At 50.0% G+C, this 24,576-nt stretch overlaps 1 protein-coding gene across 3 annotated transcripts in view; it reads left to right on the forward strand.

Annotated features, from left to right (window-relative positions):
* LOC122379482 (motile sperm domain-containing protein 2-like) overlaps positions 1-24,576 on the forward strand; it is a 71,810-nt gene that overhangs the window by 10,998 nt on the left and 36,236 nt on the right. For 2 of the 3 annotated variants that reach the window (XM_043361716.1, XM_043361718.1), the window contains exons 2-8: positions 3-149; positions 6,746-6,926; positions 10,768-10,931; positions 12,115-12,308; positions 14,815-15,108; positions 15,775-15,862; positions 16,893-17,005. In XM_043361716.1, coding sequence (XP_043217651.1) covers positions 3-149; positions 6,746-6,926; positions 10,768-10,931; positions 12,115-12,308; positions 14,815-15,108; positions 15,775-15,862; positions 16,893-17,005 — 1,181 coding nt within the window. The remainder of the gene's footprint in view (positions 1-2; positions 150-6,745; positions 6,927-10,767; positions 10,932-12,114; positions 12,309-14,814; positions 15,109-15,774; positions 15,863-16,892; positions 17,006-24,576) is intronic. The other variant, XM_043361717.1, reaches the window with a different exon arrangement.

A 24,576-nucleotide genomic window follows, 5' to 3' on the forward strand; every position in this document is an offset into this window, starting at 1 on the left:
AGATCATGTGCACCCCCAAGACATCGTGCGCGCTCGCACGGACGACCTCTGGTGCAAGAGGTTCATGGCGCACGGCGACCTGGAGATCGACAAGGCCTTCGACTTCATGATGGACTCGGTGAAATTCCGCCACGAGTGGCAAGTCAATGGTGAGTTTGGTGAAAATATTTGGCATGGACTAGATAAAGGCACGTAATTATACTCGTAAGTGGTTTATAACTCGGATGTCTAATAATTGATAATTGGTAAGACGTGTTTTGTGCCGTGTGCACTGCGTGCTTATAAACGCATATAAACGGTGAAGCAATAAGATAAACGCTTTAAAGTTTTATTAGGCACATCACACGTAAATTTTGATCACACACAAAGCGATGTCCGTTTGGCAACGTTGTCTCCATCTCATAGAGAAACGTGTTTTCTGAACAGCAAGATTTTACAGAGAGCAATCATTAGGTTGTTTTGTTTACAGCAAGATAATATAAATCAAATGTTAAGATTATTCAGGCTAATCCCAACGCAGTTTATAACGTTAGTTTAGATAACTATAGAAATTACACATTGTGGAATTAAAAATTCATTTTCTACACCATCGACACGCAGGCATTCTGCAGTTGCACGGATAGCTCTCAGCTGAGGTTATGCCTGCTGGTGCGCCTGATGCCGAATCCGATCTACGTCGCACGCCACGCCGCGTGCCGCGCGGAGGTGTGCTCTATCCGTATCGCGGATCAGCACCTCCCCGCTCCGTGGCACGTTTTGAGCCGGGGGAGGGGGCTGCTGGTGGCAGGGTGGCGTGACTTTTTGGGAATTCCTTCACCCCGGAGCAGTCACGGACTGGCCAGCACCGCGCACAACTGACGGATGATGACTTTGACTGAAAGTCAAACGCAATTCGAAACGAGCGCTTAACTTGCGAACCGATGACCTCTGCAGTCCGGGCACCCACAACCAAATTATCATTATCGTCCTTAGTTGAGATATTCTGAAGATTGGTCACATTTGACGACTTAGGAATTCAAAGTCGTCAATTTAAGATTCTCTTAAATTGATTTGCTTTTCGTAAAACGTTGAACACTTATGTTCCAGATAGAGCACACATACTCAGTCCTAATGGTTCCTTGTCTTGGATTGTGTTGTGTTTAATAAAGTTTTTTGGTGACATTATATCATGACAATGGAAGGAGTTGCCTTCCATTGTCATGAAATTCCATTTTCCATTGTCATTCCATTCACTCACTATATCATGAGTGGAAGGAGTTGCCTTTCACTCATATAGTAATCGCATTACTATATGAGTGCCGTCGAATGATAAGACTGACGGACCTCGACATGTCGAGGTCCGTCGTATGAGGTCCTCGTTATGTCGAGAATCTGGCGTCATCGAACGCAATGTGATCGACTAATTTAGGTAATTGCGAAAACTGTATCGATGATGCTATGTGTATAGGGTGCGTACTCCTCGCTAGATTTGGATCTTCACCATTTAACAATTTTAGGGCTGGGCGTCTCTATTCCCCTCAAGGACGGCGCCACCGTGGGGGCAGTGGGGGCAGACTGCCCCCACTGCCAGGAGGCCGTGGGGCCTGGGGGCAAGACTATGTTTTTGCCCCCACAAAATTTGGCTGATGTTGAAAAGGGAACAGAAGACCGGCGCAACATTCATGATAGGCGGTTATAATAGTATGTCTGTTTTTGATGGTCCTCTTATCAAGTGCATCAGCAGAACGTTCGTTATCGGACCGTCTGTCCATAATTCTCCTACTCCCACTCATTCTCCTACTCAATTTCATTCACCAGAAGGCTGCCCTCGAGCTTGACCTCGAGGAGGCTGAGAGGCAGTTTATCAAAAGTCGGCCAGAGAACAGACCACCCTCTTTTGGGAACCCTTAGACTGAGACTGAGCTCAGGGATGTATGACAAAATGTGATAGGTTTATGTATATCCAGGGGTGTTCACGGGCACCGCACACTGCTGCGTGCGGTGTGTGCGGTACGTCCAGCAGGCGTGGGGGTAGGGGATGGGTAGGCGGCTCTGACGTCACGGCTGCGTGCGGTGGACGGTCCGCTGTGGCCAGTCCCGACCGGCCACAGCGATCGCTGTGTGCGGTGACGGAATGCTGACGTAGGGACGCAGTGGGCGGAGCTTGGAGGCTGTGTGCGGTCCGACCGCACACAGGGCCCGTGAACAGCCCTGTTATCTGGAAATTTATGTGGGTCGCCCTAATAGAGCTTATTCTGGTATATCAATCGTGTGTGATATACCAGAATCGCACATATACGTACTACGGGAAAAAAGAGAACTAGGTACTGATTATTGTTTTGGGGAATGCACCATTTTATATCTCAACGAACGACATAACGTTTTCACAGGTTTGTGTCTCGAAATCTAGTCTTATAGTTTTATTTGCTTGCGACCGTAACCCGGCCAGGCCCGGGGGTAATCCCAACCACCGCAGTCCGGGGGTAGCCCTTCCCCCCTCCACTTGTTTAACTCCGTAAATAAGGTAGCTACGGAAACAAAAAATGGTACCAAACAAAAGGTATCTACGAGAAGATTCAAAAGCCCCTAAACTTTCTAACCTCAAGTCAATTTTCAAGGTCAGAAGTCAAGGTCAAAGGCAAAAACCGGCACTTTAGCAGTGGTCTCAAAGTACATGTTCCAAAGGACGGCATGGTGCATAAAAACGGCTAAAATGGATGTTAAATGTTAAAGAAGAGAGCCTGCGGATTTCGATAATGTGCATAACATTCAAATTCAAGGTCACGGTCATGCTCAAAATTGACCACAAACTTTGCACTTTTTCTTATATCTTGTATACTAAATTCCGAGATGTTTTAAATGTTTTGAAGCTTAGCAGGCCCCTATTTGTGCTTTAGCTTTCTATACAAGGCTACTACAAGGTCAAAGTCAGAAGCATGGGCGTAACCACCGCGCTGGAACGCTGGAAATTCCAGCCCATTTTTGGGATGATGAAAATGCCGCCCCCAGTAGAGGAAAACTGCAATTGCGGGACTCGCGGACTTCAAAACCAAGAAAAAAGAAACGGCACTGCTCGGTCCACTATACGCCTGACCTCAACGTGCCGCTCCTCACTAAAATAACTAGGTGCCCTCTACACGCCGCCCCTCCCAGATGTCCTTCCGCCCCTCCGCACCAACTTCCCCTCAAGTTCCTCGGAGCTCTCTATGTGCCGCCCCTCACAGAACCCCGCCGCACTCAATGTGCCGCCCCTCCGCATATAGCTCTATCGCCGTCTGTGCCGCCCTCCCCAGAGTACCTCGGCGCTCTCTATGTGCTGCCCTCGCCACAACTTCCCGCCGCCCTCAATAAGCCGCCCCCCCCCAATGCTCTATCGCCATATGTGCCCCCACCCCCCGAAGTGCCTTGGCGCCCTCTATGTGCCGCCCCTCACCACAAACCCCGCCGCCCCCAATGTGCCGCCCCTCCCCACAACGCTTTACCACCGTCTGTGCCGCCCTCCATAAACGCCTTGCCGCCCTCCCCAGAGTATCTTGGCGCCCACTATGTGCCGCCCCTCGCCACAACACCCCGCCGCCCTCAACAAGCCGCCACTCCCCACAATGCTCTATCGCAGTCGGCGCCACCCTCCCAAGGCACCTTGCCGCCGCTACGTGCCGCCCCTCCCCAGACGCCTTTCTGCCCTTACGCGCCTCCCCTTCCCAGAATGCGTCAAAACGTTTAATGATTCGCCCCTCCCTATAACGCTCCATCGATGTCTGTGCTGCTCTCGTCAGGCGCTGTGCCACCTCTCCCCGGAATGATAGCCCTCGCTGGCCCGGGGGGGCGTTTTTCGCCCCTAACCCTGGCGAATATTTCGGCGATAGCTCAGTCAGGGGTGCTTAAATTGCTGCTGTTTACATATAATAACTACGCATTGACTTGGCGAATTGTGCTGAAACGTCTCCGATAGGTGAACATCGTGCGGACCGGGGGATTCATAATTCCATGGCTAGGTATCTCAGTTTGGTTGCTACTCTTAACGTGCGCAAATGTAGGACATGCGCACGTTTTGGCGGGCTCTGTATGCTGCCCAACACAAAGTGTTACATTTTGGGCTCGATAAGTCTAAGGGATTCGCCTATGCGAATTCAGCCCATGAGAGCGTCAGGTGAGACGCTCTGATCGCAAACAACCATCGAAGTCGCGAAATGGCCCTGTGTGATTGCTTGATGTAAGCATTCCGAGCCAACGAGTAGTGCCCTGAGCGCGCAGCAAGACTCAAGAGTAAAGCTGAGCACTTGAAAGAGTCCTCGGTCTACTGTGGGGCCTTGAGTGGGTGAGGTCTTTGTGAGGTCTTCAAAAACGGCCGCAGAGCCGCGATTTTGGCAGCATCGTGTTCGCCTTGCTCAGGCGCGTCGAATGATATACGTTTTGTTTGGGTGAGGTTAACTTAGGGTGTTGACCTCGGGTCACGGTCAGGTCAGCGCCCCTAGGTCACGAAGTTGGTCGAATGAGGTCATATCGCATATCATTCGATTCGGCAGGTCTTCCTGAGTCCATTGCTGGCTTTCCCGACCCGCTAGCTCAATTTGATCGGGAGTTATTGACGAAAAACTAATATGACCCTAATGACGTCATAAATGACGTCATGAAAGGTCAACATTGCAAAAGTGACGCACGGAACCTTGCAAGGAGTGCATGAAATCACGATTCTGTGTGCTTGAGATAGTTGGAGATCGTTCCCGGCGCCAGAATAGCAGTTTTCATTTTGCCCCATTGACTTATAATGGTGAGGTCACGAAAATGACCTGACCTCATATGACCTTTAGGAAAAATCCGAGATATACAAGTTGTTGGTTTCCTAATGGATACTAGGTCCTGCAAGTTTCATTTCCCTGTGAAAGCTCCTCTGGCAGTGAGGGCGTTGCGAAGTTGCGACATCTGAAGACCGTGCAAAGATTCACTTATGACATCATAAGTCAGTGACCTGACCTACCCGCAAATGCGGTTGGTGTCAAAAGATCCGGCTTGAATCAAAGGTCAGGTATGCCAAGTTTCAGCTCTCTATCGCCGGCGTGTTCGGAGCTATCGCGAAAAAACCCTATGGGGGGGGGGGGGCACCCGCCCCCCCCCCCCTCGGCCGGCGACGGTTAATGCCGCCCCCGGAGGGAGTTATTTCCAGCCCATTTTTTGAGGAGTGATTACGCCCCTGGTCAGAAGAGAGTATCCTTGCTAGATGCTAAGTCTATTTCATTTATTCAAGTCAAGCATAATAATTAAGACATGTTTTGCCATCCTGAGGCTCTAAATGAATGCTTAAAGCAAAATGGATGCCACACTCGTGATCTGCGGCTACGAAATCATCACAAACGACATTTTATGCGTCAAAGTCAACCAAAGGTCATTCGAGGTCATATGAGGTCAACATAAAACTTGACCTCTTCCAAACAATATACCTATGTGTCACTCGACGCGTCTCGACGAGACGAATACGAAGATACTGCCGTAGCTCTAGGACCATTTTTGTTTAAAGGGACTATCCCACCTTTAACATGGGGTTTGAGTTGAGATAGCCAAGTTTGCGGCGAGGTTCAGAAACCACCATCTATCTAGGTTGCAGCCCCCGCGGCCTCTTGGTGTTGAAGAAATTCGTTCCCTTCATTTGAAAATGGGCCTTGTACAAGGCCCTATCTTCAACATGGAGCGACCGTTAGTGTGACGTCACCTCGTTTAGTCATTCTGATTTAAATGGGGTTGTTCGTTGAAAAATCGCTTAAAACTTGGTCTGAACTTTGTTGTGGTGCCTACAGAGTAAAAAGAATCAGCTTTATGACAGTAATGTGGCCTGGGGAAGGAGGTAATTTTGGGCTGTGACGTCACATATTTGAAAGTTTGTGTTTGGAATATGGGAAGCCTAAGATGTTTAATGAAAAATAAATGCCAGAACCGTGTTCCTGGTCATCCAATCTATAAAGTCGGGCACAATTTAACTGGTTTTAACAACATTTTAGAAGGTGGGATAGTCCCTTTAAGTTATTTGCGAAAAAAAACTAAAGCCCCAGCTCGGGGTCGTTGACCTGACCTCTGGCCTCAGGTCACCAAAGTTACTTAAGTATATTTTTCTAGGTCAAATGCTACACAACCGTGCCCGTAATTTGTCTTTATTTCTGAAACTCAATTTTTGGCAGCTGGTTGAAGTTCACGTCTGTGACGCCGAAGTTTGCTGTGCAGGAGTCTAGAAAAATCGGCTCTGAGACGTTATCAAGGGACAAGGAGGCTAGGTCCTTTTTCTTTTGCTTCAAAGATGTCAGATTAATGGGGGATAAGGTACAGCAAGTTTCGTCTTTCTATCCCTAAGCGTTCATGAGGTATCGCAAATATTCCCCAGGGGGAGGCAAAAAACGCCCCCCCCCCTTCCCGGCCAGCGAGGGTTAAATGGTTAAGCTCAATACGTATGCATGAAACCTGAAATCATGGTAATTTTGAATGGCAACATCTAGGGGCAAGGTGCTCATGGATTTTGCAGATCGGCGTATCAGACAACAGTCGGGTCACCTCAAGCTTGCCCCACTGGCGAAAATTCGTGGCGTCGCCACTGATTCCCATTGCTTTTGTGCAATGTTTGCTATAGCCATTTCTTCTTAACTTATGTTTATAAATCCAAGAAAAATTCACCATGTCTCGCTTTTCCTCAACGTTTTAACGATTCTTTCTCAATCATTAATAACTTAACCGGCATCTCGTCATAGTAACTAACTCCAAGCGCGTGACTGTTCTCCGCCAGAGCTGACCCACGACTCGGTGGTGACCGAGTTCTTTGAGCGAGGCACGCTCAGCGTGCACGGTCGCGATCGGGACGGCGCCGCTCTGATGATCTTCCACTCCTGCCTGCACGAGAGGACCCACGGCGAGCGCTTCGAGCGAGTCAAGCAGTTCCTCGTCTACTGGGTGGAGAAGATCGAAAGGTGAGTCCGCGATGAATGGAATGGGTTAGTTGGTCGTCTACAGGGTAGGGAAGATCGAGTGGTGACTCAGCCATGAATGGAGTGAAGTATGGACATTACTAATTGCAATGAATTGCCTTGCCTATACCTGTAGGTCTAGGCAACTACTAATTCCATTTAGGACCAAAAACTTATTACTAAAAATAACCATGTTTAGGTATGATTGCGCAAGACAAAAATAATAGTGCTTCCTCTAACTGACGCACATATCAGACGTGCTTCAGAGACGTGTTGTGCGATCAGCAACAAGCAGCATGAGTCATATCATTCACGTGGGGCAGATGATATCATCGTGTTACCCATCGCGAGTTAGCACGCTACGCTGCGTCGAGCTCCCCGCTCTACGGATACCCTGCAGTGTGTGTGTGTGGGGGGGGGGGGGGGCGGACCATCTCGTCTGGTCCCCAGCACCGCTATCCTAGAGCCCCAAACCAGCGTTGTCGGACCGTACGCGACTCACCGAGCTGCTCCTCGGTGACGTCATCACCCTGCGGTTGCGCCAGCGTCCGTCCGAGTCCGCCCGACCGCCGCGGGCGACCAGTGACGAGCGCCGAACAGGGTCAAGGTCAGCCGCGCGGCGGTCACACACCTCTGGGACGCGCCGCTGTCGGGAGCGGGCACGGCTCGCCGGGCTTGAACGGCTGGGAGCTGACACTTTCAGGACCGTCCAGTCAAGCCGGAGGCAGTCACCGTTTCGAGTGAATACCTTCATTCGATAAATAAATGTCATAGAAATAAAGGCAACTTCGGCTCTGTATTCTGGTGCGGTGTTTCCATGGCCAGTATAATCCTGTTGCTAATTTGCAATGCACTGGTAGACCTATAAATGTAAATATATGCTTCTCACCGCTGCTGCGCCTCTCAGTATGATCCTATCAACTGATCGGCATCATTCCTCAGCTTTCGCTGGGACGGCCGCCATGTGCGGACGGTTGTGGCACTGTGGCATTACAACATTACCGAGGCGGCGCGGCCGAAGTCGCTCGCCGCCGACGGCCGCGCGGGTTCACAGCTGAGTAGACCGGGGTGCGAGACAGCTGCTGTCGCCGCACAGTCGTCCATCTGACCGCGTTAATTTCTCCCCTGCACGTGTTCCGGTATAACCACACACGGCGAGCTGCGGTAGGGGCGACCGGCCGCCGGGGCGACACTGAACTCTCGACCTTGTGGCGGCGGGTGAGAGTGGTCGCGGAGGTCAGCAGTTTGGTAATGACCGGGCCGGTCGGAGAGCCGCCGGGCCATGACGGTCGGCGCCCCGCTGTCCAGCGTCCACAGCTATTACTCAGCTGCCCCGCTGTCCGCTGTTCGTACTCCTCTGCCCCGCTGTCCGCTGTTTGTCCTTCGCTGCCTCGCTGTCTCGGTGCCCCGCTGCCCGCTACCTGCTGTCCTGTTCTGCCTCGATTCCCGCTGTCCGCTGTCCCGTTGTACTTCGTTGTATTTGAATTGTATTTGTATTTGTATTTACATTTAAGAGCGATCCATATACAAAGTGCGCGGCGATTACTGCTCAGATTACTGCTCTCGCTGTTCTGCTGTCTCGGTGCCTCGCTGTCCCGATTTACCCCAACTGCCCCCTGTTCCATTGTCCCGCTACCCCATTGCCCAATGCCCCAGTGACCCGCTATCCCACTACCCCGCCGTCCCAATGACCCACCGTCTCGCTACCTTACACTCTGCTGTTCGATTGTGGTCGGTACTCCGACGCAATGTGCTCCAGCATATTACATCTGTTATTTAGCAAATTAATTAGCTCGATCTTTCGTATGCCTACCGTGCAAACCTCATGTTTAAAAGTCAACAAGTTATTAAAAATGTCTTACTTTGCAACTATCCTACGCCTCACACATCATGCGAAATAGCCAAAGCAGATCACCTCATGCTTGAGAGGCTGTCTCTATGTCGACACATATATCAGTCTCCATCCACGGCACAGCTACATGTATTTGCTACATGTATTTGCAGCGGACTGCAGGCAGCAGAGCCCTGCAGCATGCTCGGAGAATGGCTGCACGAAGCGCCGTTACCTTTGTGAAAACGTGAGAGTGAGACTTCAGAGAGACTATAGACAGGGCTTGAAATCAGGTTATGGTTATCGTGACTATTTAAAAGTTGTGCGAATATGCCCATTGGTTATACTCGTGTTATGTGTTAAAAAAAAAATTGTTGCGTCAAAGATTTGCAAACAAAAAGCTATAAGAAAACATCAAACATACTGAATATAGGTACTTCTGGACAGTCCATCGCAACTTCAGCGAAACATCTAAGCAAGTAGTCCAATGGTGCCTAAGAAAGCGCTTCATCCTGCTCTGTAGGTAATGTTGGTAATGATATGGTGCAATGCAAACACCGGCACCTCGCTAGTCCCGTATTGATCCAGAAAGTGAGGGCATCACAAAGCAGGACGTCCTGTGCTATTATGCATGCGATACTGCGAGCCACTCTTTAGAATAGCCAACAAACACTGGCGTAAAAATGTATGAACAGTGACAGTGATGTCAGTCTGACTTTACTTCAAGTCACTTTCAACGCCTACGGCACAACAGGGCTGCTCAAACGCGAACTACCGAACGATTCCGGCCATAGGCTTATGCACTATAATTATAGGCTTTAGGTTCTTGAATCAAAGTGACTTCAGTTCACATAGTCGCCGGTTGTGTTAAGTCCAATCCCATCTGTATTCTCTCACCAGCCGCCACAACATGCATGCTGGGTTTGTGAAGGCATCTATGCCTCATCTATATATATAGATAAGATCGTAAGCGTTGTGACCATGGCATATGACGTCACTATGACGGGGCCCAAGAGATGGCGCTAAATGGTCGGGCGACTCGTGTGATGCACTTGGGAAATGCGCAGCCCCACCGGCTGAGCCCCACCGTGAGCTGCTGTCTGATCCGAACCGTAAGCCACACCGTCGCCTGCTATGAACCATCGTCTAATCTGCGACATCTGAGCCACTGTCTCGGTGGCCTGAGCTATAACTCTCTGAGACGAAACGTCTGAGCTACACCGTGAGCCACCATTTGAGCCCCACGGTGAGCTACAGTCTAAGCCAAGCCTTTTGAGCCACGCATTGAACCGCCGTCTGAAGTTGAACCACCGTCTGAACCACCGTCTGAACCACCGTCTAAACCACCGTGTAAACCACCGTGTAAACCACCGTCTGAGCCACTGTCTGAACCCCCGTCTGAGCCACCGTCTGGGCTAGCGTCTGAACCACCGTCTGGGCTAGCGTCTGAGCCGTGCCGTCCAGACCGTAGCTAGGTATACCGCGCGCCGTCGTCAAAGCCGCCCGAACAGACGGGCGCATTCGCTGCGAGACTGCTGACCAGAATGGCCGCTGTCATGGACCTAATGCTGACGTGTTTTTCTCTGATCCGCGCCCGCCCAGCAGATACGCTCGGTGTCCTGCGGTGTGGCTTGAACATTATTATTCTTAGGAAAATAAACAACGACCCTGTTGCCGGATGCGAAACATTTGTCTATGTTTATCTTGTTTCCTTTTGATGCAGTTTCGTAGTGCTCGTACCGCTTATATCTGCCAACAAAGCAGAAGTCTGCATGTCCGCTTGTTCCACCGCGCCTGGGGTCAAAGTTCATTGTACACGCCCCTCAGCATGATTGTCTCATAAGGCCTATCCACTCTGACCAAAATCCAGTATCTAGCCGGCACTCAATTGTGTTTGATATTCATCAAAAAGGACCGCAGATAATACAAAGGACCGCAACGGTATCTAGCCGTTCCCGAGTTTGAGTCAGGACATTAGTCATTACCCGCGTGTGATCTCTCCCATATTCGCAGAGAGGAGCGTGGCCAGCGGATCTCGCTCATCCTCGACATGGGTAACGCCGGCCTGTCGAACGTCGACATCCCGTTCATCGGCTTTCTGATCAACCTGTTCAAGCTCTACTACCCGGACATGCTGAACTCCATCATCGTGTTCGAGATGCCATGGATCATGAACGGTGGGTGGCCGCTGACCGGTGTCCTCTGATGCGTGGGGATTGATGGTGGGCGTAGGATTGGCGGCGAGGCATTGGATGGTCTAAGACGTCTAACTATTGTGTAGTGAGCACAGGAAAACCAAAAAGGAATGAATGCCTTTTATTGGCCTGGGAACACTTTCTTCCCCTGTTCAGGCATTCGTACCATCCCGATATGTTTCTTAGAGCAGATAACTGATACGAACTTAACATTATTACACTTTTAATCCCGTAAGAGATAGGATGCAATGTGAACTTGTGAAGAGATGACATAAATCTTGTAATGTAATGCGGCTCATTGCCTTGACAGACGACTGATGACTTATCTTTAACGAAGGTCTGTCCCACAGCCCCTTGGCGCTGCAAAAGCACACCTTAATTAATCCTCTGCATTTTGTCGACCTTGCCGGAGAATTATCAAAAATTACACCCCAGAATAACGTCTTCACGGAAGTCCACAGGACTTATCTCCCCAGACCTTGGCGCTGCTGCACAGAGATCTTTTTAATGACTGTACAACCACGATTATTTTCTCAGAAACCGGAAATGAGCTCGTCGGACGTTGTGGACTTACATAATGTCTTTGTGCGGAATTCAATCCGGCAAACCCACCCAGTATTACATAATTATGCGGGTGTCTTTGCTTTGTTCATGTAATATAGTTATGTAAAATAGAATAGTTATATTACAAGTAACATATAGGGCACAGTACTACTGTTATCTGTGGCACAGTGTATATAAATAATATAGGTACAAATTTATGAATTTTTTTTACCTTTCGGTATAGCATTAGTGATTACGAGTTTAAATACTGATGTTCTAGAAATACGAAAAGTTTCGCTAGCGTTTGAAAAACTGAGTCGCTTTACTTTTGTTAGCTACTATGAAGCAATGTGCAAAGATTGCTGTTCCCTGCATATTCTCGTGTGACTTTAGCACACCAGCCAGGGTTAAACTAAGCAATTCGAAAGTGGAAGGACAGGTTATGTGTCTACGGTGTAACCTTTGCACGGCCTCTGGCCAAACTATCTCCACATCTTAGTGCACCTCTGTGCAAAGATATGATTACTATAGCGCTACCACAACTCACTGTAGGTGCGTCACTGCAGATACCGTGCATTTTCCCTGAAATACTCGATGTGCTGACGTGGAACTCGTTCGGCAGCGGCGTGGAAAATCATCAAACAGATGCTGCCGCCCAAGTCGCACCAGCTCATCAAGTTCGTCAATAAGAAAGACATCGGAACGGTGATCCCTCCGGAGCACACGCTGGTCCGGTGGGGTGGCAAGGACCCCTGGTCCTACACCTACCGGCAGGAGGACTGCGAGATGCCGCCGTCTCCCTTCCTCGGCCAGCAGGTCAGTGTACAGAACGACCTCCTCTGGAAGGAGTAGGTTTCTGACGAGCTTTTTCTTCAATCCGAATCTTTTTGGCGCTGCCCTGCAGCACGGGTGGAGAATGTTTGAAAAAGTTACCCCGGCCGGCGACCGAAAGTCAGAAAGACAATGATGCTCAAATATTTGTCAACGGTTATCAACAAACCCCTATTCTGTGGCATAGAATAATGGATGTCTGCCGCTTGTACGTTTTTAGGGAAAACTGCTGCACGCAGGTGCGGAAGATTTCGTAATTGTAACAACAATTTTGCAACACGACTTAAAATTTCGGACGCATGTCACCTAGTGCTATAGGTCAGGTCATCAGGTCAAATTTGCTGGATGACCGTGCTAAAAATGCAATCATGCCCTTTGCAAAACTTATTCCGTGGAAGTTGCAACCTTTCCCACACAAAACAAAATGTCAAATTTGACCGTTTTGACCCTCTTGGCTCTTATTGAATATTGATTTGAGCTCGCACCTGAAATATTATTCGCGACCGAGGCTTAAACGAGTAATCGAATGTTTTGTTTGCAGTGTTTAACCCGCGCCCTGCTGGGGGGGGGGTGTTTGAACACCCCCCCTTGTGGTTTTTCGCGAATATCTCAAAAACGGCGGCGCGGAGCGCCGCCGTTTTTGGTACACCTTATCATACATCAATTCTACACATGTTGTGAAAATGTCAGACCAAGATCATTCAAGGTCAGGTCACCAGGTCACTTGAAGTGACCTCACCTCATAAAAAGTTTCAATGTCTGTCATAGCTACACCGAGTGACCGATCGCTTTGAAACTTTTAGCGATTGTCAAGAGCAATAGCATGTACAAAATGTATATCTCAGAATTTCGATATCGATGACCTAAGGTCAGGTCAATTTTGCGACCTCCTCATTATAAGTCAATGGGAGAAAATTGAAATGCGCCTCTTTTGGACAAAAGACATTATAAACAATCCCAAACACCGAATTACAAGTGGTTTAGATACACTGAACATGAAAATGGTGTCCGTGACCCTTGTTTATGCCCTGAGGTCATCTTAGGTCATGAATGGTATCTAACAGTTTTTCGCAAATAACTTTTGATAGAGGCATGCTAGAGCGATGAAAACGCCTTAGATGTGTTCAGCTCGACGATACGGATCGACTGATATGCAACATGACCCTTGCCGGTCAGGTCATGACCTTGACCTGAGGTCAAATTTTCAAGTTGACCTTTCAAGGTCAAGTTATAGTTCATTCGATGCGTCTTGACAAGAGGAACACGATGCAGGTAAAAGTAAGCTCGTACAGGGCTTGGGTCAGAAGTTATTGCAGAAAAACTGTTTCCGAAAAAATCGGCTATTTTTGCAGTTTTTGCCCCCTGCAGGCAAAACCGTTGACGTTAGGTCAAATCTGAGAGAATTACCCAGAAAGGGCGTTAATAGGGCTATCGAATGCGCTTTTCCGCGGCGCTGTAGCTCTATTGGTTCCCGAGTTATGCGTTGGCTTCTTGGAAATTTTCGACATTCGACCTGGAAATCGGCGAAATTTTGCCTTCAATGACCTTTGGTGACCTGAACTTTGACCTGACCAAAAAATTGACGGTTTGACCGAAGTGATTTCGTCATTATTTTTGACGCTCTTTCGAACACCGCCTTCCGCGTATCGCTACGTGGCCCAGGAGCCGAGTTACAAGGGGGGTGTTCAAACACCCCCCCCCAGCAGGGCGTGGAAATCCAGGACCCCCAGCCGGGCGCGGGTTAACCTCCGTTATGTTCATGAACTGTGAGAAAAGTTGTCGGAGAACGCTAAAATCAGAGAAATTTGGCTTTTGATGATCTGTGGTGATTTTATTATTGAGCTTGCCTAAAACATGACCAGATTTCTCTGATCACGTTTGTCGCTCTTTCAAACGTCGTTCCGCTTCTCGCCTCGTAGCCCAGTAGCCGAGTTAGAAGGAGCGTGAAAAGCCCACCTCTCGACTCAACGTGTTACGATAGGGCCACCACCCTGGCGCGGGTCAAGTTGGGGGAGCCTTGAGCCCCAGCAGCTCGTCCTTCCATCTCACTGATATTACCCTCGTCCTGTCTTGTGATGTTATTACAGTGCCATCTTACGATAACGGCCCTTAAATATGATTTACTTCTGTTTGATGAAACATGTCGGGCTCCGCGATGAAAAGACTTAAAAACATAAGCTCCAAAATGAAAGTAAAGTAAATTTTCAAGAACTTTTCAAGGTGGATAAAAATAATGAGAGACACTTTTATAGATGGCAGTTTTTTCGTATGGAGACAGCTTTTAGGATTTACAAAAGTGGAAAAAGTTACCTCGGCCGCGCCGGGGTCGGCTGAAAGTTACCCCGGCCACGGCCGGGGTGGCCGGGGCAGGTTCTCCACCCATGCCCTGCAGTATATCTCATTTCATTTGACTACTCATTCAATGTCAATGAGATTTAGAAGCTCATAATACCGTACACCATTCATGCGCCCGTTTCCGTTTGATTCTCAGGAGAGCGCCGGGAGCGGTGACACGGACACCGTCTCGGCGGACAGTGGCTCCTCCCGGGAGCAGCCCTCCCCTCCGCCGGGCGCAGGTGGCGCTGACGACGGTCGCCAGGGGTCGCGCGGCGCGGAGGAGGCCTCCGACCAGCCGCCGGAGGCGCCCGTGCGCCGGCGGACGGCCGGCCGGCGCGCCACCCCTCCGCCGTCGGGCACGCAGCGGGCGCCGCTCAGCCACAGCAGCCTGCTGCACTACCGCAGCGTGGTGGATATCGCTGGCAGCGCGGCCCAGCGCCGGGCCAAGGTAACCAGCGGCGCCGAGCAGCGGGACGGGCAGGTGCCGCCCGCACAGGCCTGAGCGGGGTGGCCAGATGCACCTACTGTGCCGAGATAAGCAGAACGGGAGGGATGGCAGGGGTGCCTACCTACTGCGACTGTCCTAACTGTCCTACCTCACCACTCACCAGACCTGGACTGAACTGCCGCTGGACATTGGATAACACTAGACGACTCCGCTTCGCTCCCTTGAATAGATATCTGGAAAGCTGTTTATAGGGGCGGTTTGTCAGTTTTCCGTCATATTATGCGTGACATAGGTCTATCAAATGTTTTTGCCTCTAGATCTTTTTCTTGTTTGTGTTTAGGTAGCTCACTTGCACTTGCGTTATACGGGTATATTATATGCTTCATTAAATGATTTTCTTATTATGTTAGGGAACTGTCATCTTAGCATACATTGTATCATGGAACTGCAAGCTACCCATGCTTTTTTGCTTTTGATACCGTCTTCTCCGAACTTGAATGCACTTGAATTGTTCTTGTTGTCTGAAATATAAATGGCATTATCAGCTTTTGAGCAGTATTTGAGCTTTTTGACGCATCTTATTGATCCGAATCAAGGGCAGACCGAGAACCATATTTAGGGCGTTTGGAACAATAGTAAACACCGATTGTCGTGTTGTGCCACCAGCAGGATTTGTCGGATGATAGCGGCGCATCCTGCGACGAGACTTCGGACCAGTCGCTGCCGGGTGGCGAGGAGATGACAGCGGAAATCGGTGTGTTCGAACCCCGAATCGGTTAGCGGTATACTGTGGCTTGGTGGACGGTGAACGCATGATGGTGTGGGTGAGACAACTTAACGCTGGTTTAGGGGTGAGCCAATGGTAATGGTGGCCCCGGGTGACGGAAATTCGTTGATAAATAAGATAGCATGACATGTTTTTAATCGCGAGCGTTTGGGAAGACACATGCTCACCACATTGATGTCTTACATTTCTGAATTATGTGGATGCTTTTAACAAGATAACGCCACTGCTCAACTATCACGGGCGTCGCATCTATGCTGCACTTCGCCTATATAGCTTCAATAAAACATCGGCAAGCACGGCTGGGAGAGCATGCTTGAAGACGTTCGGTCAAACATTACGGTTCCTGCACTAATGGTCCCGGCGGCACCAGACATGAACCAGACACTACCTAGGCATTCGGAGAATTAGAAAACACGAATGTGTAGCGTTTTGTTGCAAGGCCGCCTTCCTGAGACACTCGCTTATCAATCCACAGTACTTACGAACCCGGACGTTTCTCCGAAATATTGTTTCACTTACATGTCAGTGACATGCGTTACTTCCGTGTCACCATTCACCGGTAGGCACATATTTTGCACAGACATAAGATAAACCAAAGCTAAAGAACCCATCGGTTGTTTGTTACGTGATGTGATAGTGTGCCAGTGACTTGAGCATTGACGAGTGACTTGTAAATTTCGTGAGAAATCACGAAATGTACCTACATTCACGAACTCACGATAGCACACTGAAAAAATTGCGCACCGTGTGCCTGAATTCCTCCCATGAGTTACATTAACTAACGGCCTACTGTGATTGTAACTGTCACAACTCACAGATATCCAGGCGATGGCCGGTTTGTCGGGATGATGACGGGTAAGCGCCACCTCCCGTCTCGCTATGTCACAATGGAGCCACTGCTCCGTCACGGCACGGGTTTATAGTCTGTTGTAGGTGGCAGGTATGTTCGTGTCTCGCCTCGGCTGACACATTGTCTGTGGCTGGCCGCTGACCGCAGGTGACCTGCTCAAGATCAGTCCGGGAGACGAAATTCAGTTCGCCACGGATGCAGTGGAGGCCAGGCGACCGCTGATGCTGAAAAACATTCACCGTACTCCCGTCGCATTCAAGGTAAGCCAATATCCTGTCCTTTTAAACTGTGCTTGCTCAAATCGACGTCAAATGTAAAGACGCGACAAACACGTAAAACCAAACACTTCTCGAAGAAAGAGTGACATTACCGCAAGTCTCCAAAAAATTACAGTCAGTAACAAATGTACCTACAGCTATATGTTAGTCATTTCCCAGCTAAGAGGCAAGAGCGGAACAATGCAGTAAATGGTCATCTCACTCTGGGCGGCCACTCGTTAGCTCCGAGAAGCTCGCCCACCCAGACACCTCGCAAGTACAACCAAATGGGCTTAGTCACCCGTTACCCTGAAGTGGCATCTGACGATGCATGTAGTAATGCTACATGTCATATATGCCCACCGCTAAAGTAATGTGCGGTTTTACCAATCTCAACAGATAGCTTTGACTGAAGATTTTTAAATACGGAGTGATCCAGGAGTAGACAGCTAAAGATAACTAGCAGCTGCAAGAATTACAACACATGTAAGCTACATTGCAAGTTTCATTGTAGTCTGGCAAATCGTTCCGAAGATACAGATGCAAAGAATAACCACGACTGATACCGCACATTACTTGTGCGGTGGATGTATTTAGCAATAGTAGTACCTACTGCTGGTGAATTCAACGAGCACGAGAAAAGAAATACCGTGATCTAGAACGTATATTACTCTATTAGATATTGTTCGGCTGGCTAATGGAAGCTAATTAAGGATTTAGGTCGATATCCATATCGCAACACATCACATTACTGGCAGGCTTACTATTTTATGTTATCATTTACCGTCACCATATGCCATCAAAACAGTACATTCATCGCTCCCGCCTCCCGATTATAGCGGCCAGGCGCGCACACAGGATTTTTGAATGGGGGGGGGGGGGGCACGACCTTCGAACTGGGCCCCCATGCCGAAGGCCCCCCCCCCCCAAAAAAAAATACGGCCCACGGGGCTATATTTCGGTTGGTTTGAAGCTTGAGCAATTGGTTTGTCAATGCATGGTAGGTAAAACAATTATTTCGGTACCAGCTTAATTTTCAAAACATATATATTTTTACGCTAGCATGTTTTTTTAGCATGTGTTTTTTTTCGCGGACCCCGGGCCCGCGAGTCACCCGGTGGCTCGGGGTCAGCTCAGGCAAGGATGTATCCAGGACCTTTCGATGGGAGGAGGAAGGCACGGTGGGTCCAGTCTCACTGGCAGGGTCTCTTTAAAACGGTCTTTGCATGAGAAAATGTGGAAAATCGGCAAGCAAAAGTATCATTTATGCCCGAGGAGTGTGCCTAATGTACACTAATGCCTAAGTTACATGGTATTTTACGAGCGAGCGAAGCGAGCGAGCTCCTCAGAGTCACCACACAATATCTCAGCAACCGCTGGACCGATTGGCCTGCGGTCTTTTTTATTGGGTAGCCCCATCCCTTCTAACCCGTAATTGACTACTTTTGATGCATCTCAGTGACCGTCGTGGCACGTGCCACGTGAAAAGTCAAGGGTGTTCAAGCTGTTTTGCAAAAGTAGTGATTTTGATAGGCTCATATCTCAGCAGCCGCTTGGACGATTGGCTTGCGGTAATTTTTGTAGGGTAGCAGCATCCTTTCTACCCAAAATAGGATACTCGTGATGTATGTGGGTCACCCCCAGTGCACGTGCAAAATACAACAATAAGAGGTGCCAAATTTGTTCCCATTTCAGTAACTCGGTAATTACTGGGGCGATTTCGCTGAAACTTGGCATACAGGTAGGCACCCACCAGGCAATGCATTCCCATGTGTTGCAGTTAGGGTGCTACTGCACGTGCGCACGTGCAGGGGGCGTTTCCAGATCTCGAGAACGGCTGGGCCGATTGCGCTCAAATTTGGTACACGATTGGGGACCAGTTAGTAGGGTGCCGTGCAAAAGTCATTTTGGACCCCGTTTGCACGTGCGCACGTGCAGAATGCCGCTTCCAGATCTCAGGAACTGCTGGGCCGATTGCGTTCAAATTTGGCACACCGCTAGCGACCGGTTAGAAGGGTGCTTTGCACAAGCCCGTTGGAAGCACCCTCTCGCCCTTCCGCACGTGCAGGGCTCACTATCTCGCTCGCTCGTTCTTCGCCCAAAAGGCATTTTACTGGTATAGGTAATTTTAAAAGATACTGTAGCAAGCTATATGTTGCTTTTTACCGCATCTTTCTAGCTTGCTTACTTACCGAGATAATCTGGTGTGGCCAAAAAGCCTCCCCCCACCATGGCGAAGTTGGCCGAGAGACCCACCCGGGCGCTGGCTAAACAAAACATCCATGGATGTTTTGTTTTGTTAACGGAAGACAAAACTATGGATAGTTTTGTCTCCCGTTGACTACAGATTACTCTTCACGTTGATTTAGAGACAATATTTCGCTAATCAAGCAAATTGAGGAGGTCGTCGGTTTTACTGGGGACGGTCCCCAGTAACCCAAAAGTTACTGGGGACCGGTCCCCAGTGTCCCCAGTGGTGGTTACGCGCCTGCCCTCAGAGGCGTCGGTGTGGGGACTCTCAGAGCCGCCGATGTAGGCCCTTAAGATGCGCTGGTGGGGGTCCCTTGGAGGTGGGGCGAGGGGCCTCGCAGTTGCCGTTGTGGGTGCCTTTAGAAACACTGGTGTGGACCGTGTGTCTATCACAGACGGATGTGGAGCCATAGCAGCCAATCCCTCGTTGGCCGTTACTAGGGCCTTGAGCGGCCGGCGAGGTCTCTCAGAAACCGGCATTGGGCCTTTATGAAGATAATTGTGGCTACATAGGAGCCAATAACGTGCCCCCACAAGCCCTGTGGTGTCCTTCCGAGTTGAAGTGCGGCCAGCGCGAACCCTCTGCTACCAACTGGCGCCGCATGGCCCCTCGGTTTTGAAGGAACCCTAAACCCGAGAACGGGCACGTACCCCCTCGCTCCCTTGCTATGTCACTGAATCCAAGTGATTAGGGGCCCTTTAGGTAATCAGGGGCGTTTCAGATGACCAGGGGTTTTCAATTGATCAGGGGCCCACCAGGTAACCATGGGCCCCTCTGGTAACCAGGCGTTAAGTAACGAGGAACCCCATCAATAACCAGGGCCCCTCAGTAAACGGGGGCCACTCAGGTAAGTGTAGGAGTCCCGCAGAAGGGCCGGCAAGGTTTCTCAGGTCCGTTTTTTGACAAGGCTCTTATTGACTCAGGTGCGAGCCCTTTGCCATCAGCAGGGGGCCCTTTCAAGCCTTTTGAGGGCCGTTTAACGTCTCTTGAGTTCCCATTTAGGCCTTCTAAGGGCCCTTTGAGCAGTCGAGGGGCCTTTGAGGCCTTTTGAGGGCCTCTTGACGTCAGCTGAGGACCGTTGGACGCCAGCTGAGGATCGTGTTTTTGGGCCTTCTGATGGCCATTAGACGCCAATGGATGACCCTCTGACACCAACTGGGGCCCTCTGACACCAGCTAAGGGCACTTTAAGTTTGACGCTAGCTCAGGGCCCTCTGGCATTAGCTGGGGGGCCCTCTGACGCTAGCTCAAGGCCCTTTGACGCTCTTTAAGGCCTTCTGAGGGCCCTTGAGGTCTTCTAAGGGCCCCTTGAGGTTTTCTAAGGGCCCCTTGAGGCTTTTTGAGGGCCGCTTGACGCCAGCTGAGGACCGTTTGAGACCTTCTGATGGCCATTTGGCGCCAGCTGGGGGCCATCTGGCACCACTGCTGGGGGCCCTCTGTCACCAGCAAAGGACTCTTTAGAGCCTTCGGAGAGCCGTTCGACGCAAGGGCATGGCCCTCTGACGCCAGCTCAGGGACCTTTGACACCCTTTAAGGCCTTCTGACGTCCGTTTGACGTTAGCTGAGGGCCCTTTGAGGCTATCTGAGGGCCCTTTAAGGCCATCTGAGAGTCCTTTGAGGTCATCTTAGGGCTCCTTAAGGCCATCTGAGGGCCCTTTGACACCATTTAAGGGCCCTTTGACACCAGATGAGGGTCCTATGACGCTAAGTGAGGGCCCTTCGAGGCCATCTGAGGGCCTTTTGAGACCATCTGAGGGCCCTTTAAGGCCATTTGAGGGCCCTTTGTACACGGTCTTCGGTGGTCTAAGGATTAGTTTAAATATCCATTTGAGTAGGATTTCGGGTTTTTTGAAACGCTCAGTTTTTGCAGCGAGCTTTTCCTGTTAGGGCTTGCGAGATAGCTGCGTACACACATATCTCTTCAGCATTAGACGATAACAAGGAATGCGGCTGATTCACGTGCTTTTGTGAGCGAGGTGCTTCCCTCCGGGAGAAATTCGCCGTCCCCATATGCTTAACACAGAGCCGAGCGGCGGCTGACAGGTGGCCGGCTCTCGGGAGATCGGCAGCCGACACTCGAAAAATCGACAAGCCGCCGCTGAATGCGCGTGCGGCAGTGCTGAGCCGAGTCGTTCCCACGGTCTGAGGTACCCCCAGTTTGAAGATTCGGCTGTAGAATATGTAGTTTTAAATACGTAGTTTGACGTACATCTCGGAAAAGTGAGATACGGCCAGAAATGAGTGTGGGTCCCTCCGTTCTGAAGATTCTGATCGACGCCGATTGAAATAATTCGCCGTGCATATCTCGGCTTATTGACGACCGATTGACACGGGATCAACACCGATCGATACCAAATGGCTCTGTGGGGGGGGGGGGGGGGGGGGGAGTAGAGTGGCAAGTTTTCCTACCCGACGAACCCGGAATTATCCCGAGGGGGTAGGTGTGGGAGTAGAGTCGGGGGAACGGGGGGGCGAGTGCAAGTACCAAGTACTTTCGCAAGTACCAAGCAAGTACCAAATACCAAGCAAGTACCAAGTACTTTGGCAAATACCGAGTACTTATGCAAATACCAAGCAAGTACCAAGTACTTTGGCAAGTACCGAGTACTTTGGCAAGTACCAAGCAAGTACCAAGTACTTTTGCAAGTTCAGCAAGTTTTTCGCCAATATCGAAGCTTCTAGACGTCCGATCGTCACCGGAAAAACACCCATCGATCCCAAATTTTCTCCCTCATACTTTGATTGCCAAAGCGACGCGGAGCGAGCCAAGATATCTTGTTTAGTTATTCATTTGAGTAGGATTTCGGGTTTTTTGAAACGCTCAGTTTTTGCAGCGAGCTTTTTCTCTTAGGGCTTGCGAGATAGCTGCGTGCACACATATCTCTTCAACATTGCGCGCCTCACAGGAATGCGGCTGATTCACGTGACAAACTCGGTGGCGGTCCCTCCGTTGCGGAGATTCGCCGCCGACCGCCCGACGACGGGAAAAACTGCCGAGTCTGCCGGCAGCTGCTGCCACCTGGACCGCAGTTGGGGCGGCCGGACCGGTGGCTGCTGCCACCTAGCGGTACAACCGCAGTCTAGCGCATACAAGACCGCAGCGTACACTTATCAAAGCATACATGGAAGTCGTAACATACAACGTTCAAAACATACAAAAAACAGACCAGGTAGTCGAAACATACAAAAGTGCAGTACCAAGTACATTTGCGAGTACCAAGCACTTTCGCAAGTACCAAGCAAGTACAAAGTACTTTTACAAGTACCAATCAAGTACCAAGTACTTATGCAAATACCAAGCAAGTAGCAAGTACTTTGGCAAATACCGAGTGCTTATGAAAATACCAAACAAGTACCAAGTACTTTGGCAAGTACCGATACTTTGGCAAGTACCAAGCAAGTACCAAGTACTTTTGCAAGTTCAGCAAGTTTTTCGCCAATATCGAAGCTTCTAGACGTCCGATCGTCACCGGGAAAACACCATTCGATCCCAAATTTTCTCCCGAATCTTTTTATGGCCAAAGCGACGCGGAGCGAGCCAAGATATCTTGTTTAAATATCCATTTGAGTAGGATTTCGGGTTTTTTGAAACGCTCAGTTTTTGCAGCGAGCTTTTTCTGTTAGGGCTTGCGAGATATCTGCGTGCACACATATCTCTTCAGCATTGCGAAGGACATGGAATGCGGCTGAATTCACGTGCGATTGTGAGTGAGGTACCCCCAGTTGGAAGATTCGGCTGTAGAATACGTAGTTTTAAATACGTAGTTTAACGTAGATCTCGGAAAAGTGAGATACCCCATATGCTTAACACAGAGCCGAGCGGCGGCTGACAGGTGGCCGGCTCTCGGGAGATCGGCAGCCGACACTCGAAAAATCGACAACCCGCCGCTGAATGCGCGTGCGGCAGTGCTGAGCCGAGTCGTTCCCACGGTCTGGCGGCCAGCTGGGTGGGGGGCGGGGTGGGGAGTGGGGCGCCGATTGCCAGCCGCTTCTCCACGGGCAGGTGCTGCCACCTGCGCAGTAGTTCCACTGGCGGCCGCCAGGCCCGTGCGGCAAGCGGGCCGTGCGCGGTAGTTCCGCCAGCGGCCGCTAGATGGATACCGCCGCGCGCGTCGTGTCTAACCTGACGAAGCTACAAAAAGTTAGATAACTTTAATAAGAGGGACGGTAAAGCCACAATTCCAACGCTGAATGTTGGGCAAAAGCAAAGGGATCCAACACAGCCATCTGTATTTACTGTATTTACCCTTTTCAGTCAGCGATAAGCCCCAGCAATCGCACCGCTGCAAAACTCGCAAGCTGTTCACCGTGCAGGGTATTGCATTATAACCACCCACCGGCTCTTTCAACGCAAGTGTAATCGTTTAATAGGTAGGACGCAAAAAGCAAGAAAGACATGATAGGTAGGTGAAATAAAATACGAATTGGAATTAAGCGTAACCCAAATCAAATTGCAATCAATCATTGGAAACAAATCAAAACGAACTGTGACCAAGGGAAATTTGGAAAGTCTTTGTTCGTCTTAAAACGTCTGATTTAAACGTCGAAAAGGAACAAGTTCTTTGCGGTATTTAGGCAAGAAAATACCAAGTATTTTAGAACAAGTTCTTTGCGGTATTTAGGCAAGTAACTACCTTTGGCAGGTTTTCAGTACATTAGCAAGTTTTCAGTACATTACCAAGTAGCAGGTGATACAGCAAGCTGGCAGGTATTTTGGCAAGTTCAACAAGTTTTTCGCGAATATCTAAGCTTCTAGACGTCCGATCAACACGGGACAAACACCAATCGGTCCCAAATTTTCTCCTTAATCATTTTATGGCCAACGCGACGCGGAGCGAGCCAAGATATCTTGTTTAAATATCCATTTGACTAGGATTTGGCGTTATTTGAAACGCTCAGTTTTTGCAGCGAGCTTTTCCTGTTAGGGCCTGCGAGATACCCGCGGAAACACATATCTCTTCAGCATTGCGCGCCACACAGGAATGCGGCTGATTCACGTGCTTTTGTGAGCGAGGTGCTTCCCTCCGGGAGAAATTCGCCGTCCCCATATGCTTAACACGGAGCCGAGCGGCGGCTGACAGGTGGCCGGCTCTCGGGAGATCGGCAGCCGACACTCGAAAAATCGACAAGCCGCCGCTGAATGCGCGTGCGAAGATGAGCGGGGTGCCGCCGTTCCGGAGAGACGGCTGGAAAATTCCACCGGCCGGCCCGGCGGCAGTGTGTTGGGCGGCGGGCGGCGGGGCGGGGTTTCCCCGTCCAGCGGCCGGCAGCGCTGAGCCGAGTCGTTCCCACGGTCTGGCGGCCAGCTGGGTGGGGGCGGGGTG

The sequence above is a fragment of the Amphibalanus amphitrite genome, unplaced genomic scaffold (genome assembly GCF_019059575.1).
Source record: "Amphibalanus amphitrite isolate SeventyFive unplaced genomic scaffold, NRLGWU_Aamphi_draft 000079F_arrow, whole genome shotgun sequence".
NCBI classification, from domain to species: Eukaryota; Metazoa; Arthropoda; class Thecostraca; order Balanomorpha; family Balanidae; genus Amphibalanus; species Amphibalanus amphitrite.